The following is an 18,764-nucleotide window of genomic DNA, read 5'->3' as shown; positions in this document are numbered from 1 at the left end:
ATTCAACAAGATTCAGCCGAAACAAAGCGACTGAATCTGATGGTGTTAAAGGAACAGCGATGGAATATTGAGCAGAAAACCAGTGAGAGCGAACTGATGGGGAAGCGTAACAACCCGGAGGATGTGTACCTCAGCTTGTAGCAGCAGCTAACATTAACCCTATTTAACCTGAAGCTGTAGCTAGCATTAGCTCCATTTAACCTGAAGCTGTAGCTAGCATTAGCTCCATTTAACCTGAAGCTGTAGCTAGCATTAGCTCCATCGAACCTGAAGCTGTAGCTAGCATTAGCTCCATTTAACCTGAAGCTGTAGCTAGCATTAGCTCCATTTAACCTGAAGCTGTAGCTAGCTTTAGCTCCATTTAACCCGAAGCTGTAGCTAGCATTAGCTCCATTTAACCTGAAGCTGTAGCTAGCATTAGCTCCATTTAACCCGAAGCTGTAGCTAGCATTAGCTCCATTTAACCCGAAGCTGTAGCTAGCATTAGCTCCATTTAACCCGAAGCTGTAGCTAGCATTAGCTCCATTTAACCCGAAGCTGTAGCTAGCATTAGCTCCATTTAACCCGAAGCTGTAGCTAGCATTAGCTCCATTTAACCCGAAGCTGTAGCTAGCATTAGCTCCATTTAACCCGAAGCTGTAGCTAGCATTAGCTCCATTTAACCCGAAGCTGTAGCTAGCATTAGCTCCATTTAACCCGAAGCTGTAGCTAGCATTAGCTCCATTTAACCCGAAGCTGTAGCTAGTACTAGCCCCAGTTTGCTTGTAGCAGAGGCTAACTCTTGACACATTCAGTAACCTTCATTTCCAGCTCACCTCCAGCTACGGCTGCTAAACATTTAAATCATATCCATTCCATCTTCTTAGCTTTGACTATATTCACAATTCTCCTTGTTATAAGCAAAATAACACACACACACACACACACTCATGCACACAAACAGGTTACAGTTTTACAACAAATCGCTCACTAACAGAAACAAACTAGTATTGAGTCATTTGATGTTAAATAACTTGCTGTTTGTGCTGACGCACCTCGTGTTGTTCCATATATTTCAACATCTCAGTGTGTGTGCGTGTGTGTGCGCACGTGGCAGGCATTCCTCATGTTGTGGGGACTTCATCTGTTCATGGTAGGAGCTCGCCTCACTCTCAGGGTTAGAAGATCAAGTCTCCCTGACATGAATCATCACGTCTCAGGGTGAAGGCCAATAATGTTGAGGTCTGTCTCCAGGAAATGAGTGCAAGGCAGTGTGATGTCCTCTGAAGTGATGGAACACCCCCGTGTGTGTGTGTGTGTGTGTGTGTGTGTGTGTGTGTGTGTGTGTGTGTGTGTGTGTGTGTGTGTGTGTGTGTGTGTGGACGTGTTCTGCTCGCAGCGGTTCACATTTAGGTCACACTGGTGCTGTATTGCAACGCCGGTTACATCACTGGCTCGATCTCGCCTCTCTGCCTCTGTCTCTCCTCGCCGCCCTTCTGCGGCGGCCTTCCTATTTTTATCTTCACATTCACTAACCTTTCGTTTACCCTTGAATGTCGACATGCCAGTCAGGTCTGGGACTGCAACTCTCGACTGCTTCAATCAATTAATCTGCCTGAGTTTTTCTCAGTTAGCTGTGAGAAAACACTGAGAAATACCCGTCCGATTAGCCTCAGGTGGCGTCTCAAAGATGACGCAGCATCGCGTCTTAACTTTTTGAAGCCCGATGACCTTCTGTTCATCGATGGGAGCGACAGTGGAGCAGTGTTGTTGAACCATGAATCATTTATTTTCATTTTTTCCATGACTTGAACCAAAATTGAGGGAATTCGTGTCACCACACATCAGATGTTCTAGAGAATCTTTTTTTTTCCAGTCCTGGTCCTGAACTTGCCAGCCAGTGCAGAGAAGTGATGTGATACCACTGTGTTGAAAAGTAAAGACACTCCTCCTGTATGTCATCAGTGCACCAAGCGTGTGTCCTCTTAGCCTGTAGGGATGTGATGTCATCAGAGATGCTGACCCGGAGAACTTTTGTTTAACCGCCTACTGACACCGGACACGCCCACATTTGAGCTTTGCTGAAGAACAACTTCCTGTGAGGTCTGCTTCTGTTTTAGGGCAGAGATGAAGTAGTGATGAGTTAACATCACATTTAAATGAGATGAAACGTCCTCGTTTTGATACTAAGGTTGGGTCATCTCTTAAATCTGAGGCTACCGTCTCGCTACGGTAAAAGGTGTAATTTTAGCTTTTGAAAAAGATGAAACGTAGAAGGAACGTGCTGCTGCGTTTCAGTAGAAACATTTAAACAGACACATTTTGGTGTTTTGACTCCAAGCGCCTCCTCGAGTCTCGATGTGACTGTCAGATTAGCTGCCAGCAGTTTTGTGTCTCCTGCAATCGTATTTTCAGTTCTGTTTGTGATCGCCATGAAGCGTCAGATAAACATCTTGAGTGCTTCACCCTCCTCAAACGCTCTGTGTGTGTGTGTGTGTTCGTGTGTGTGTGTGTGTGTGTTCGTGTGTGTGTGTTCGTGTTCGTGTCATCAGTTACTCTGACATCGTCATCGAGCGTGAGATCCTGATGCAGAAATACATCCACCTGGTCCAGATCATGGAGACGGAGAAGATCGCAGCCAATCAGCTTCGCACTCAGCTGGAGGACCAGGACACTGAGATTGAGAGGCTCAAAGCTGAGGTACGCATGAGCGCATCCACATCTGCGCGTGCATGCGTACATAAAGGCTCGCCGATCAAAGCACGCAGAAGCATCAGTCATGATGGTGAAGCGGCTCGGAGAGCGTGGTTGTCTCAAATTAAGACTCAGCAGGGAAGCCACTCCCTTCTCATCATGAAACAAGATCTTTGCTGTTTTGAATCTCTGAAGGCTTTCATGAATGTTTTACATGGTGAGTGTTTTTGCTCCAGATTGTGGTGCTCAACAAAACCAAGGAGAGGATGCGGCCTTACCAGAACAACCAAGAGGAGGAGGATCCGGATATTAAAAAGATTAAAAAGGTTTGCTGGTGTCACAAAAGAACACATAAAAGGATCTTGACCACTTTTTGATAATCATGCGATTAGAGAGACAGTAAACCAGAAGCCCCTCTCTCCCCTGAGCTGCACTAACCAGCGCTAGTTAGCTTAGCACAGTGAACGGAAGTAGGTGGGAAGTGCAGAAGAAGAACAGTAACTCCCTGCATTGATGTGACAAAGGACATGTGTAACATTCAGTCACATAGCCAGAACTCTCAGGCACCAGGTCTTTCTGGGTGAGTCTCCATGTTCTCCATGTCTGTGTAGGTTCTCATTCATCCAGGTCATCGTAGATCGAAGCGAAGTAAAATCTGGTCAACTGGACGTAAGTTTATCTTGAAGGCGTTTCACCTCTCATCCGAGAGGCTTCTTCAGTTCTAGTGAAGAGTGTGGAAACTCCAGCTTATAAACCTATGTGGGAGTGGTCAGTGCTATCGTGGTGGAAACGACCCTCCCGAGACTCACCTGGCCTCCCCAAACGACAGTCGTTGTGCGGTGTCAGGGAGTTTCAGGGGTGGTCGTTAGGGAGTCTGAGACAAAGACTGGTTCACCCCAAAGATCCCACCCCTCACAGCCAGAAAAGCAATCTGGTATACGCTGTCAGATGCAGTGAGGCCTGCACGGATCTCTACATAGGGGAAACCAAACAGCCCCTCAAGCGCATGGCCCAACATAGAAGAGCCAACTCTGGAGGACAGGACTCAGCGGTTTTCCTCCACCTCAAGGAGGAAAGCCACTCCTTCCAGGACGACCATGTCCAAATCCTGGACAGAGAGGACAGATGGTTTGAAAGAGGAGTTAAAGAAGCCATCCACGTCAGGATAGAGAAACCATCTTTGAACAGAGGAGGTGGACTGCGACATTTCCTTTCACCTATTTACAACCAAGTCCTTTCAAAGCTTCCCCAAAGAGTTCAGCTGAAAGACCCATGTGGAACGGCTGCTGCCAGCACAGCCCATTAGCATCTGAGTGGTCGGTGAAACTCCCTAACGACCACCCCTGAAACTCCCTGACACCGCACAACGACTGTCGTTTGGGGAGGCCAGGTGAGTCTCGGGAGGGTCGTTTCCACCACAATAGCACTGACCACTCCCACATAGGTTTATAAGCTGGAGCTTCCACACTCTTCACTAGAACTGAAGAAGCCTCTCGGATGAGAGGGGAAACGTCTTCAAGATAAACTTACGTCCAGTTGACCAGATTTTACTTTGCTTCAATCATGTTCTCCCTGTTCCTGCTGGGTTCTCTCTGGTACTCCAGCTTCCTCCACAGTCCAAAGACATCAAGAGGGACCAGGTTAATCCAGACTCTAAATTGACCGTAGGCGTGGCTGGGAGAGCCAATGGTTGTCTGTCTCTATGTGTTGACCCTGCCATGGACTGGTGACCTGTCCAGGGGGAAGGCTGCTGGGATAGGCTCCACCCCCACCACCCTGAACAGGAGAAGAGGGAGAAGATGGATGGGTGGATGGTAGCCGGAACTACTTTCCTGACTGGGCGCAGTGATTTGACGCAGCACCTCCAAAGCTCCACTGGAACTTGGGTCAACAGAACCAAATGTTTGTTGAGGACTAGAAGAGCGACTGCTGCTTCTGATCATGAGGAGGAGGAGGGTTCCTGCTGGACACACCAGCATCCTGGACCTGAGCTAGCAGATGCTAACACTTCCCACCCACTACCAGTCATTGTACTAAGCTAACTAGCCTGGACTTGAGCTAGCTGATGCTAACACTTCCACCCACTACAAGCCATTGTGCTAAGCTAACTAGCCTGGACCTGAGCTAGCGGATGCTAACACTTCCCACCCACTACCAGTCATTGTACTAAGCTAACTAGCCTGGACTTGAGCTAGCTGATGCTAACACTTCCACCCACTACCAGCCATTGTGCTAAGCTAACTAGCCTGGACCTGAGCTAGCAGATGCTAACACTTCCCACCCACTACCAGCCATTGTGCTAAGCTAACTAGCCTGGACCTGAGCTAGCTGATGCTAACACTTCCAACCCACTACCAGCCATTGTGCTAAGCTAACTAGCCTGGGTCTCAGCTCTCTAGAGGAGGGGCTCTGTCTTCTTGTCTGACGGCGATGGAAAATTAGAGACTTTCTGAAAAAGCTGATGTGTTGTTTTAAGAAACTGATAAATGTGAGGCACCTGCTGTGCTGTGGCTGTGCAGGTACAGAGCTTCATGCGTGGCTGGCTCTGTCGGCGGAAGTGGAAGATTATTGTCCAGGACTACATCTGCTCCCCTCACGCTGAGAGCATGCGGAAGAGGAACCAGATTGTCTTCAACATGGTGGAAGCTGAGACGGAGTACGTCCACCAGCTGTCCATCCTGGTGAACTGCTTCCTGCGGCCCCTGCGCATGGCGGCCAGCTCCAAGAAGCCTCCCATCAGCCACGACGACGTCAGCAGCATTTTCCTCAACAGGTACCAGCTGGTTTTAGTTCTCAGTAGATGGCTACAGTCACAGCAACTCAGCCCGTGATTTCACTTTTCTAGTGAGACCATCATGTTTCTGCACGAGATCTTCCACCAAGGACTGAAGGCTCGCATCGCCAACTGGCCCACGCTGGTTCTGGGTGAGTTCTGCAGCACCACAGTCTTCAGGTGTCCATCTATTTTCAAGTCAAGTCTAAAGTCCCGCAGTCTTTTCTCTCTCCTGTGACCTTTATTGTGATGTCACACACGTTGCAGTCTGCCGTTAAACTGTTGGTCCTTTGCGTGAAATATTTATATCAACGAGTGAGGATGTGTCTGACTCCAGGGAGTTGGCTCTGGTCGGATAGTTCCTTCATGCTAATGTGCCAAATAAAGACGGTTCACCAGTCCCGCAGCTCAAGTCCCAGTCAGGTGTTGGACACGAGTCTTTGTCTCTATCCTACCTTTATATTTCAAGGTTTGCGTGTTTGTTGTCATCTTTCACCCAGCGGACCTGTTTGACATCCTGCTGCCGATGCTGAACATCTACCAGGAGTTTGTGCGTAACCACCAGTACAGCCTGCAGGTTCTGGCCAACTGCAAGCAGAACCGAGACTTCGACAAGCTGCTGAAACAGTACGAGTCCAACGCTGCCTGCGAGGGCCGCATGTTGGAGACGTTCCTCACCTATCCTATGTTCCAGGTAGAGCACACACTCCTACACACTTTAGGCTGCGTAAACTAACCAGTGCTGAAACAGTCTGTGTTTTATGTCAGATTCCACGCTACATCATCACCCTCCACGAGCTGCTGGCACACACTCCTCACGAACACGTGGAGCGCAAGAGCCTGGAATTCGCCAAGTCCAAACTGGAAGAGCTGTCCAAGTAAGAGGAGGCAATTTTTGGTTCCGCCATGATGGTTTAGAGTTCGATCGGTGGTTTGAGCGTTGGCTGGTTGTTTTGCCAGGATGATGCACGACGAGGTGAGCGACACCGAGAACATCAGGAAGAACCTGGCCATCGAGAGGATGATCGTGGAGGGCTGCGACATCCTGCTGGACACCAGCCAGACGTTCGTCCGACAGGGTGAGCGTCCGTGAAACATCAAACCCTTTTATTTTGATTTCATCATGGGGTCAGATTGCAGATGACCATCAAGAAGGTCCTTAATGACACGTGTAAGAGCTAACGTTCATTAGAGACAGGTTAGCGTAGATGCTACTACAGCATCAGCTACATCAGAAGCAGAGCGTATTTCTTTAAGAGAAGAGAACGCCACTGAAGATTTCTCTCACTGGAAACCATGCGTTTGCCAGGGAGCTCATGATGGACAGCTGGTTCATCCAATCACCTGCCAGGTGTTGTTTGAAATTGTCTGCCGTGTTCTATACTCCTGAGATTAGAGGTCAGTTTGTGACTGAGTTGAATGAATCAGATGTTGACCTGATACCAACCAGTTTCTTCTGCTGGCCACTGCACCGCCACCCAGTGGAGGCGGGGCACACGATGGGAAACCTCCTCTGAATATAAGCGTGTTGGAAGACTCTCTCCCCCTCGTGTCTCTCCATCGGCAGGGTCTCTCATCCAGCTGCCGTCCAGCAGTGAGCGGGGCGTGCTCAGTAAGGTCCGCCTGGGCTCCCTCTCGCTCCGGAAAGAAGGAGAGAGGCAGTGCTTCCTGTTTACCAAACACTTCCTCATCTGTACGCGAACATCTGGAGGAAAGCTGCACTTGCTCAAGGTCCGTATCCATGGATACCAACCCCGTTTGTAGTCATTTTCACCTGCAGGTTGTGTTGTCATTCACTGGTTTAAAGGCCAGTTTTGAAATGTTACTGACGGCCGCGTTGGAGACCACAAGTCAACGCAAACAGAGAACAGACCTCCTGACCTATGACCTTGAGAAGGTTGAGTGCTGCAAGTTGACTTGGCGCAGAGGGGAAACAGGAAGTAGTGGTCCAAGATGGTGGACCTTCTCTTTTGGCTTGACTCCCTTAAAAAAGTAAAACCTCCTTTTCCTTCTCCGCCCGGCAGCAAGGAGGAGCGTTGTCTCTGATCGAGTGCACGCTGATTGAAGAACTCGACGCCAACGATGAGGACTGTGAGTACCTGTAGAACCACCCAGGTCCGGTTCTGGGTCCCGTCTGACTTCTCTTCTCTGTATTTGTCCCTCAAGACAACGCAGCAGGTCAAGGCTTCAACCATCTGGAGTTTAAAATAGTGGTGGAGCCTCCTGACGGTCAGTCCTTTTCCGTGGTGCTGTTGGCTCCGTCCCGTCAGGAGAAGGCGGCGTGGACCAGCGATATCAGCCAGGTAAGGATGTGTAGCAGGAGCGCAGGACAGCGTGGTGACGGGAACGTGTCATCGCTTGTCTCTCTGCTCTCTGTTTCAGTGCATCGATAACATCCGCTGTAACGGCCTGATGACCAGCGTGTTTGAGGAGAGCTCAAAAGTCTCAGTACCACACATGATCAAGTAAGAAGTCCGGCTCCGGCGGGTTACGTTTACGTGATGAGATGGTTTTATTGTGTTGGTCTGACTGAAACATGTTAAACGTACACGGAGGGAAGGCAAACGCCGTGTTTTTATTTACTTTTCAGGTCTGACGCTCGACTACATAAAGACGACGTCGACATTTGCTTCAGCAAGACGCTCAACTCCTGCAAGGTGCCGCAGATCCGCTACGCCAGCGTGGAGCGGCTGCTGGAGCGGCTCACGGATCTGCGCTTCCTCTCCATAGATTTCCTCAACACCTTCCTGCACACGTACAGGATCTTCACCACCGCCGCCGTGGTCATCGACAAGCTGGCGGACATCTACAAGAAGCCCTTCACCTCCATCCCAGTCAGGTACGCGTTGGTCCATCCTCACTCTTTCTCCCTCTCATTTGACTCGTCTGAACTTGCGGCTCGACCCGTTCGTCACACCTCCTGTCGTTCTGTTCATCTGTCATTCACCTTCATCTGTTCTTCATTGTTCTCATCCTGTCTTCATCTCCTGGCTGTCACTGTCCCAGGATAGAGCAACACTCGTGTGATCGTCTGTCCATCATGTCCCTCTGTCCCGACTACAGTCTGAAGATCACCCAGCTGGCACTGGACCAGTCCAAGTAACCCCCCCCCCCCCCTCCCCCCGGACAGCTGATTCATGTGCACCATGTCTGTCTGTCAGAGCACCAACCCCTCTCCTCTCTCCCAGGTCTCTGGAGCTCTTCTTCGCCACCAACCAGGGCTCCTGGGGAACGGACCCCCTGAACAACAAGTCACCCAGGCTGTGCCGCAAGTTTTCTTCTCCGCCCCCCCTCTCCATCCCCTCTCGCACCTCCTCCCCCGTCCACTGCCGCAAGCTCTCCCTCAGCTCCCCCATCAGTTTCAAAGCTGGAGCGTTGGACCTGTCCACCACCCCCTCCTCGTCTGCCGCCAACTCCCCCACCTCCAGTCACAGTCCCTCCATCTCCTCTCCACCGCCCGGCTCAACCAGGCCCCCTTCTGGCTTCTCCTCCCCTCCGCCCACTGCCACGCGCTCCCCCAGCCTCCCTCAGGCCTCAGGGGTCTCCTCTCCACCCCCTATCTCTACCAAGGCCCCTCTGGACCTGAGTCGTGGGCCCAGTTCCCCAGAGCTCAGCCCAGCTGCAGGGGAGGACATCAGCGGGGAGCTGCCTCGCTTGGACGCCTTCTGTGGGAAGCTGCGGCGCAGCATCCGCAGGGGTACGAAGCTACACCACACACACACACACACACACATTTTTTTCTAATGTGGCCATCAGCACACGGGGGTCAGCTCATGCTCCGACCATTAGTGGTGTCTATCATAAACCCTCCCAGTGACTCCCGCCTGGACGTATCTGACACATCAGCCACGGTGGGCTGCCAGTTCCGATAGGCCGAGGAAGGAGGGATGTAAATGGGTCACCCAGCAGAGGAATAATTGTACACTTAGATCACCATCTGGCCACGGCGCTTGTTCACGATGAAAACTGCAGCAGAGCGCTCGCTCGGAAAATCTCTGGCAACAAACTGAGACCAAACCGAGAGAAAGAAAACAAAGACATAAACAGAGTTGTGACCCGGCAGCCTGAGAGACTCGGAGACACGGGACAGGACAGAAGACCGGCAACCACCTGCAGGGACACACGGAGCACATTCATCAGGTTTATGTATTTACAGAAACTCACGGCTTCAGTCTCTGCTCCAGATCAGAGTCTCCGATCAGCAAACCCTTAAAATTTCAACTTCAACCGTAAAGTAACAAACCTGTGGTGACGAGCTGATCGAATGTTTGGTTAGTGAGCTAAAAAGTTAGTTTCAGACCCGGCACAAATCCTGGCGTCTGAGTGTGATTGTTTACAGAACCGATGGTGTCAGGTTGTCTCGCTCCATCACGGTGATGTTTCCCCCCCACAGCTGTTCTGGAGTCAGTGTCTCTGGACAAGTTTATTCCTGAAGCTCCAGCCAGCAGTGAGCCTGGCGACCTGTCTCCCTGCCGTTCGCCGTCGACGCCAAGGCACCTTCGTTACAGACAGCCTGGAGGTACACGTGCACACACACACACACACACACACACACACAAAACACATCAATGTCACTGCAGTAGATAGCGCTGTTGTACCCCTGTGTAAAAATACTGTTAGCCTGTGTTCAAAAACAAGCGAAGAAGCTCCAGAAACCAGAAGATGCAGCAGAGGGATGGATGTTGTGGTTCTCCAGGGGGCCTGTGGTGCTGCGCCAAGCCCACTTAGAAGCACTTTAGTCAGGCAGGGGAGGAGGACGGAGGCTCTGGTTGTCTGGGTGTAGCATTTTCAGTAACGTACCAGTTACATGGAAATGCATAAAAGTCCAGTTCCTTCGTTTGAAACGGAATAGAAGCAGAAGGTCGCTCGCCTCCTCCTCCGTGTGTGTTCATGCTCTTCATCTCGCCTCTGCCTCCTCGTAGTGACATCGGGGGAAAACTCTCGCTGCACGATGTCGCCGGCATCAGCATTTGCCATCGCCACCGCCGCTGCTGGGCACACCAGCTCACAAGGTGAGCACGGCACGAAGGTCTGTTGAAACACCACTCATCACAGCGGGACCCAGTTAACTGCGTTTGATTTCACAGGTTTCAGTAATGCGGAGAAATCCTGTGACAAGGAGTTCATCATCCGCAGAGCTGCGACCAACAGAGTCCTGAATGTGCTGCGTCACTGGGTCTCCAAGCACTCGCAGGTGAGTGGATGCTCCAGTATTCCAGTAGTGCACCACGTTTAGAGGCCACAGCGCCAGAACTGCAGGAGAACCGCAGACATGAGACTGCAGCTGAACCTCTTCCTCCTCCAGGACTTCGACATGAACGGAGAGCTGAAGATGGGAGTGATGGGTCTCCTGGAGGAGGTGCTGAGAGACCCGGACCTGCTGCCCCAGGAGAGGAAAGCAACCACCAACATCCTCAGGTACCAAACACCCTCCATCCCTCCATCTCTCCATCTACCCTCCATCCCTCCATCCCTCCATCTACCCTCCATCTCTCCATCTCTCCATCTACCCTCCATTTCTCCATCCCTCCATCTACCCTCCATCCCTCCATCTCTCCATCTACCCTCCATTTCTCCATCCCTCCATCTACCCTCCATCTCTCCATCTACCCTCCATCTCTCCATCTACCCTCCATCTCTCCATCTACCCTCCATCCCTCCATCCCTCCATCTACCCTCCATCCCTCCATCTACCCTCCATCCCTCCATCTACCCTCCATCTCTCCATCTACCCTCCATTTCTCCATCCCTCCATCTACCCTCCATCTCTCCATCTACCCTCCATCCCTCCATCCCTCCATCTACCCTCCATCTCTCCATCTACCCTCCATCTCTCCATCTACCCTCCATCCCTCCATCTACCCTCCATCCCTCCATCTACCCTCCATCTCTCCATCTACCCTCCATCTCTCCATCCCTCCATCTACCCTCCATTTCTCCATCTACCCTCCATCTCTCCATCCCTCCATCCCTCCATCTACCCTCCATCCCTCCATCTCTCCATCCATCCATCTACCCTCCATCTCTCCATCCCTCCATCTACCCTCCATCTCTCCATCTACCCTCCATCCCTCCATCCCTCCATCTACCCTCCATCTCTCCATCTACCCTCCATCTCTCCATCTACCCTCCATCCCTCCATCCCTCCATCTACCCTCCATCCCTCCATCTACCCTCCATCTCTCCATCTACCCTCCATCTCTCCATCCCTCCATCTACCCTCCATTTCTCCATCTACCCTCCATCTCTCCATCCCTCCATCCCTCCATCTACCCTCCATCCCTCCATCTCTCCATCCATCCATCTACCCTCCATCTCTCCATCCCTCCATCTACCCTCCATCTCTCCATCCATCCATCTACCCTCCATCTCTCCATCCATCCATCTACCCTCCATTTCTCCATCTACCCTCCATCTCTCCATCCCTCATCTACCCTCCATCCCTCCATCTACCCTCCATCTCTCCATCCATCCATCTACCTTCCATCTCTCCATCCATCCATCTACCCTCCATCCCTCCATCTACCCTCCATCCATCCATCTACCCTCCATCTCTCCATCCCTCCATCTACCCTCCATCTCTCCATCCATCCATCTACCCTCCATCTCTCCATCTACCCTCCATTTCTCCATCCCTCCATCTACCCTCCATCTCTCCATCTACCCTCCATCCCTCCATCCCTCCATCTACCCTCCATCTCTCCATCTACCCTCCATCTCTCCATCTACCCTCCATCCCTCCATCCCTCCATCTACCCTCCATCCCTCCATCTACCCTCCATCCCTCCATCTACCCTCCATCTCTCCATCCCTCCATCTACCCTCCATTTCTCCATCTACCCTCCATCTCTCCATCCCTCCATCCCTCCATCTACCCTCCATCCCTCCATCTCTCCATCCATCCATCTACCCTCCATCTCTCCATCCCTCCATCTCTCCATCTACCCTCCATCCCTCCATCCCTCCATCTACCCTCCATCTCTCCATCTACCCTCCATCTCTCCATCTACCCTCCATCCCTCCATCCCTCCATCTACCCTCCATCCCTCCATCTACCCTCCATCTCTCCATCTACCCTCCATCTCTCCATCCCTCCATCTACCCTCCATTTCTCCATCTACCCTCCATCTCTCCATCCCTCCATCCCTCCATCTACCCTCCATCTCTCCATCCATCCATCTACCCTCCATCTCTCCATCCCTCCATCTACCCTCCATCTCTCCATCCATCCATCTACCCTCCATCTCTCCATCCATCCATCTACCCTCCATTTCTCCATCTACCCTCCATCTCTCCATCCCTCATCTACCCTCATCCCTCCATCTACCCTCCATCTCTCCATCCATCCATCTACCCTCCATCTCTCCATCCATCCATCTACCCTCCATCCCTCCATCTACCCTCCATCCCTCCATCTACCCTCCATCTCTCCATCCATCCATCTACCCTCCATTTCTCCATCTACCCTCCATCTACCCTCCATCTCTCCATCCCTCCATCTACCCTCCATCTCTCCATCCATCCATCTACCCTCCATTTCTCCATCTACTCTCCATCCATCTACCCTCCATCTCTCCATCCCTCCATCTACCCTCCATCTCTCCATCCCTCCATCTACCCTCCATCTCTCCATCCCTCCATCTACCCTCCATCTCTCCATCCCTCCATCTACCCATCATCCCTCCATCTCTCCGTCCAGGTCAGGTAATTAGAGGTCTCCTCCTGATTGGCACGTTCATGTGTTCATCTCTTTATCTCTTCAGCGCTCTCTCTCAAGACGAGCAGGACGATGCTCAACTCAAGATTGAGGACATTCTACAAATGGTGTGTACTTCTACCTCGTATTACAACTGCGTGTGTGTGTGTGTGTGTGCTTGTATTGTGGAGAGTGAACCTTTGAAGCGATTGTTAAAATAATTTATCTCCTGACCACGGAACAGAAGAGCTGCCCCCTGCTGCACTTCATCGTGGTAAGAATCATGTTCCTCCTGCACCTCCATGAAGCCGTAGTTCCCTGTGTGTGATGACCCTCGTCCCCCTGTCGTAGCTGGACCTGTACTAGTCACCTCAGTGTTTGTGCACCAAGTGTGTTTCTATATTGTGAAGCTGCGTCATGCACACACAAACAGTTTGTGTGTGTGTTTCTAGGCAGAGAGTCCCAAGGCCGAGTGCTTTGAGTCTCTGTCGGCCATGGAGCTGGCAGAGCAGATCACACTGCTGGACCACATCGTGTTCAGGAGTATTCCCTACGAGTGAGTTGGCTCACACACACACACACACTCACACACACACACACTCACACACACACACACACACACCTTTAAATAATGACCATCAATAAAAATGCTACTGTGGATCTATGGAGGACCACCTGAGAAGAATCGAAAAAAATGGCTGACGGAGTCACTCTGAGTGGTCGCTTCCTGCAGGGAGTTCCTGGGTCAGGGCTGGATGAAGCTCGACAAGATGGAGCGGACGCCCTACATCATGAAGACCAGCCAACACTTTAATGACGTAAGACACTCGCCGCCATCGGACACATAGCCACATCTTTGACAGCTGCTTACGGCATCACCACCCTGACAAAGCAGTTGTAGGTCAACTGGCTGACTGCTATACACTAACAAGAATTTATGCTCTTTAAATACGAAAAAAACACTGGAAATTTTGTAAGTAAAACTTTAGAAGTACAAACATGAAGCTGGTTGGTGATACAGGGACTGTTAATACGCCACGTCAGCAAAATACTAATCGCTAACACTTGGGCAAGTACAAACGTGCATGAATCCGGTACGGCAGCAGTGTTGTAATGCTAATTGTTAGCACCTGTTGCTAATGCTAATCGCTAGCACAGTTCGATTTGAAGCACATGCACGCTGTCATTGCCATAACTGTGTCGCTGCCTGTGTCGTTAAATGTAGTTTGAGCTTGGTGGCGCTGACAAATTTGCGTTTCTCGTCAGATGAGTAACCTGGTGGCGTCTCAGATTATGACCCACACTGACGTGGGCTCCCGCGCCGGCTCCATCGAGAAATGGCTGGCGGTGGCCGATATCTGTCGCTGCCTCAACAACTACAACGGCGTGCTGGAGATCACCTCTGCTCTCAACCGCAGCGCCATCTACAGGCTGAAGAAGACCTGGGCCAAAGTCTGCAAGCAGGTGGGAATCACTTTATCGGAGCTGAGATCTCCTCGCCGCTCAGCCCGCTATGATTTCTCTCGCGTGTTTTCTAGACGAAGGCTCTGATGGACAGACTGCAGAAGACGGTGTCGTCTGAGGGAAGGTTCAAGAACCTCCGAGAGACGCTGAAAAAGTACATTCTGATAATTCAGAGAGCAGCAAATGGGCTACGACAGTTTGTCTAACGTGCGTGTGTGTGTGTGTGTGTGTGTGTGTGTGTGTGTGTGTGTGTGTGTAGCTGTAACCCTCCATGTGTGCCGTACCTGGGCATGTACCTCACTGACCTGGCCTTCATCGAAGAGGGGACGCCCAACTTCACCGAGGAGGGTCTGGTCAACTTCTCCAAGATGAGGATGGTAAACGCCCATCAGTCATATGACTCACTACCAGCCCACGTAGAGGCAGACTTCCTGGTACCGTCGTTGTGGGTTGTCGACCCGGCGGGTCACTTCCTGTTTAGCCATCAGCTAACTTGGATTTGGATTAAATGATTTAATCTTGTGGTTGCGCACGATGTTCCAAATTTATAGAATTGTACTCATAAACGAGTCTTTCCACAGGATTGTGATGCTCCAAAAAATGAGAGAAAAAAAATCAGATTCAAACAAGAAAAATTTTGATGATTTTTCATAATTTATCTATTTCTTAGCACACAATACAGTTTGTTTCCCAACCAAGCAATAAAAATACAATGCATTCATCATATAGTTACCAATATTGTACATTTTCATAACACCAGTCCTGATCATGAATATTAAATATCAAGTCATTTTGAGAAATGTAACCTTTTATTACACACACACACACACACACGCACACACCGCATTAAGACCCTCGTTGGTCCCCAAGAGGTCTTGTGGTCCTGCTAAGGTCAGTGTTACTCCACAGACTCTCTCTCTGGCACCACCTGGTGGATAAAAGTAAAAATTACACATTTTCAGGGGGAAAAAGCCCACATGAGCCTCAGCAAAAGTACCATGCAGGATCAGGCAATGGAGCTTCAGGTCTACCTCACGTGGATCGCTGCCTTCTCAGAGGAGCTGAGGTTAATTTCTAAAAGCTAATTTTACACCATAATCCTTAACACGGACAAAATGATCAAAATTTGAGGATGTAAAATGTGCTGAGTAATCGAAGAGGGTCCAAAAATGATCGTGTTTTATCACGTTTGTTATTTGTTAAAGATTAAACATCTCTTCCCGCCAGATTTCTCACATTATCCGAGAGATCCGTCAGTTCCAGCAGGCCCCGTACAGGATCGAGCACCAGCCCAAGGTCTGACGCCTTCCTCTACTGGCCAACCAGAGGGTGAGATGGGGTGATGTGACACTGAAGGTTCTGTCTGTCTCTCTGCTGTCCCGCCCACCTCCAGGTGACTCAGTTCCTGCTGGATAAGACGCTGGTGATGGATGAAGACACCCTCTATGAGCTCTCGCTGAAGATCGAGCCCCGGGTCCCTCCTGGATGATCCTCCTGGGGACCCGTGCCGCGTCTTTCACTACCAGCACAAACTCAAGAGTCATTAATGACAACAGTGCACCGCTGGTTTGTTGTGCTTAGCAAACTCAGGAGAACATGTGCCTTGTTGTGCGAGCACCTGATGTGTGTATTTAGTCAACAGAATGGACTGTACCAACTCTTGCCATACGATCGTGCAGTTACCACTGTAGACGCAACCGTGTTGGTGTCCCAACGTGGAAGCTGCTGCTAACATCCTGTAAATAACCAACCGTCTGCCTCGGTAGTCTCACACCTACTGCACCTGTACGATGGCGGCCAGGATGACCCTCGAGTTTCACTGTGTGGTAGCTTGATTTCATACAGACGGATTTTACCTTTGTAGCGAGCAGAGTGGTGGTTGTTGAGCTCTGAGCGTCGATCTGATGGAAAACTGCTTCCTGGGAGCTGAGAAAGCCGCGTTCTATTTGGTTCCTTGGTGGCAGCGCAGGGAAGCTGCCTTCCTGTTTGCCGCCAGCTTCCGTTGCTTCCAGTCTCAGACGCACCGGCGGCGAGCAGTCAACAATCTTGAGGGAGGAATAAAAGCTAGTCGCCTGCGCCAGTGACGTCGGTGACCCTCATCACCGTCCTCTGTGCTGCTGCCACCACTACCAGAGGTGGCCTGCCAGTCCGAGACGCTTCCCTCTGCTGCCGTGCCGCTCTGGTGTGACGAGGCAGCTCCTCGTGTCCCAGCTGTGGGAACAACCTGTTGCTAGCAGGTTCACCTGAGGCTGGAACCCCGCAGCGACGCAGGTGCGTGCAGCGGGCGATGAGAGGCTCTCCTCTGTGTGCTACCGTTGTCCAACTCCCTCCTAGCCGGCAAGCTAGTAGCAACCCACACTGAATATAGAATGTTCTGGGTCGGCTCGGTTCTCTCCTTCAAGGCCGGCGTGTTTCTTCTTCTGTGCTGACTCAGCGGCGTGGAGGGATGCGGCTCGTGAGACAACCACAACACCAATGTGTCGTCATATAGACTCCATTCATAGACAGTGCTTCTGTGCCTGGTCTGCCCCGTGTGTCTGCTACCCTGCTGAGCATGAACAGGCGCGATGTGATGTCATCGTTGCCCTCATACATGAACAATGAAGCCAGAGAACTTTACGATCGCCTGTAAAATGTTGACACGCATAAATGATGTTTTGCAAGCTCCGCCCACTCATATCGCATCTCAATCGGTTCTTCTCCGAAGTAGCAGGGTTCTGCTTCAGGCTAATGAATCGTTATTATAACCAGATTAATACTGAGTATAATACAGCTCTCGTATGAAGGTTTATCTGTGCGCTTTTATCAAGCTCCTGCTCTGTTTGAGACGACTGTGGACAGGAAGTAGCACTGTCACGCTCGCCACCTCAGCAAACCTGAGAATTCAAGAATGTCAGCTGATTTCTTGATATTTCCAGTCTGCCAGTGAGTCAAACACCACACAGAGAACCAGAACTTCCCTCAGTAGTACAGACCTGTGTGTGCGTGTGTGTGTGTGTGTGTGCGTGTGTGTGTGTGTGTGGACAGCTGAACTATTCCATCTACTCATCTCATGTTGCATTTGCATGTTACTGCAAAAACTCTCTGTAGTCGTTTACAGCCTGAAGTTGTTCTGTGTCTTGACAAGCTTCTACAAACCGTCTTTTCTAATATTTTGTACACAAAACTTTCTAAATTTAAAATCTTCTGCTCTTTTTCAAAAAGAGAATTGGCCTCAAAGGGTTTTTTTTGTTTTTTTTTTACCAGCTACAGAACTCTTTGGTTCTTTTACATGATTCATTCTTAATATTAGTTCATGTGGTCATTTAATTATATTTGAAACCTCGTATTAGTACACTAGAAATGTACCTTTGAACCATTCATTTGTAAAAAATGTTCATAGCCTCCAACTGCGCGTAGCATGATGATAGCGTGACGCCCTGCTAGGTTACACCCGTGTTGGTTTACTTCCTGATGCCAGGAATCTCCAGCTTAGAGCTCCAGACCCTGCTGTCTTACGTCGCTGTATAATTTGAAGTTCTGTTGTGGTATTTTTTCCATGCACCTCACGCTGTACTGTACAGGAACTTCCAGGCTTGAAAATAAAAACACTGAAAGGGAATCTGAGCTTCGTTGCAGTTTTTTCTCAAGGCGGCTGGATACGGAGGCCCGGATGGGACACAGGAGGAAAACCGATGCAGATAGTTTTCCGTACTCGCCCCACCCCCCTGCTCTTTCATGAAATAATACTGTACTGGAAATAATTTTTTTAAAAATATCCGTTTTTTTTTTTTAAACATAATTGTCATACGAGATGATTAAAAAAAAACAAACAACTGGTTGCTTATTTTTGCGGACTTCAATTTTCAGGATCGGGGGCTGAAAAGATCCGGAACCCTTTGATCTCCAGAACGTTGGGCTGAAGGACTTTGTAACCTAAAGATGTTTTAAGAACATCCTGAAAGTGCCATAAAGGTTCTGGATGTTTGTCACTTTAAGAGAATTTACATACTTTCCTAGAGTGTGTGTGTGTGTGTGGGGGGGGGGGGGGCTGACTTGTGTGAATTGGAGTGGTGGGAAAAGCTCATGAGTTCAGTTGAGAACATCAAGGTCAAACTTATCCGGGAGCCTGGGGGGGTCCAGAGTGCTGCAGCCCCCCCATTGGCCTGATCACACTGT

The 18,764-nt window shown here is 50.3% G+C and overlaps 1 protein-coding gene across 5 annotated transcripts in view; it reads left to right on the top strand.

Annotated features, from left to right (window-relative positions):
- Window positions 1–18,222, top strand: part of rasgrf2a (Ras protein-specific guanine nucleotide-releasing factor 2a) — a 28,185-nt gene extending 9,963 nt beyond the window's left edge. For 2 of the 5 annotated variants that reach the window (XM_086186943.1, XM_086186946.1), the window contains exons 3-29: window positions 2,532–2,679; window positions 2,910–2,999; window positions 5,193–5,446; window positions 5,519–5,598; window positions 5,947–6,140; window positions 6,215–6,324; window positions 6,407–6,525; window positions 7,014–7,177; window positions 7,471–7,537; window positions 7,613–7,749; window positions 7,829–7,911; window positions 8,037–8,285; window positions 8,453–8,545; window positions 8,635–9,143; window positions 9,840–9,965; window positions 10,369–10,458; window positions 10,534–10,640; window positions 10,752–10,864; window positions 13,210–13,270; window positions 13,387–13,416; window positions 13,595–13,698; window positions 13,876–13,960; window positions 14,409–14,606; window positions 14,681–14,760; window positions 14,866–14,983; window positions 15,834–15,902; window positions 16,000–18,222. In XM_086186943.1, the coding sequence (XP_086043069.1) occupies window positions 2,532–2,679; window positions 2,910–2,999; window positions 5,193–5,446; window positions 5,519–5,598; window positions 5,947–6,140; window positions 6,215–6,324; window positions 6,407–6,525; window positions 7,014–7,177; window positions 7,471–7,537; window positions 7,613–7,749; window positions 7,829–7,911; window positions 8,037–8,285; window positions 8,453–8,545; window positions 8,635–9,143; window positions 9,840–9,965; window positions 10,369–10,458; window positions 10,534–10,640; window positions 10,752–10,864; window positions 13,210–13,270; window positions 13,387–13,416; window positions 13,595–13,698; window positions 13,876–13,960; window positions 14,409–14,606; window positions 14,681–14,760; window positions 14,866–14,983; window positions 15,834–15,902; window positions 16,000–16,095 (3,574 nt within the window). In that variant the 3' untranslated portion in view covers window positions 16,096–18,222. The remainder of the gene's footprint in view (window positions 1–2,531; window positions 2,680–2,909; window positions 3,000–5,192; window positions 5,447–5,518; window positions 5,599–5,946; window positions 6,141–6,214; window positions 6,325–6,406; window positions 6,526–7,013; window positions 7,178–7,470; window positions 7,538–7,612; window positions 7,750–7,828; window positions 7,912–8,036; window positions 8,286–8,452; window positions 8,546–8,634; window positions 9,144–9,839; window positions 9,966–10,368; window positions 10,459–10,533; window positions 10,641–10,751; window positions 10,865–13,209; window positions 13,271–13,386; window positions 13,417–13,594; window positions 13,699–13,875; window positions 13,961–14,408; window positions 14,607–14,680; window positions 14,761–14,865; window positions 14,984–15,833; window positions 15,903–15,999) is intronic. The other 3 variants (XM_086186945.1, XM_086186944.1, XM_086186947.1) reach the window with 3 other exon arrangements.
- Window positions 18,223–18,764: the final 542 nt, after the last annotated feature.

The sequence above is a fragment of the Aulostomus chinensis genome, chromosome 19 (assembly GCF_037954235.1).
Source record: "Aulostomus chinensis isolate RoL2024-O1b breed Wild chromosome 19, RoL_Achi_v1.0, whole genome shotgun sequence".
Lineage (NCBI taxonomy): Eukaryota > Metazoa > Chordata > Actinopteri > Syngnathiformes > Aulostomidae > Aulostomus > Aulostomus chinensis.
The sequence above is the reverse complement of the archived record's forward strand: the minus strand, read 5'-3'. Positions and strand labels throughout refer to the sequence as shown.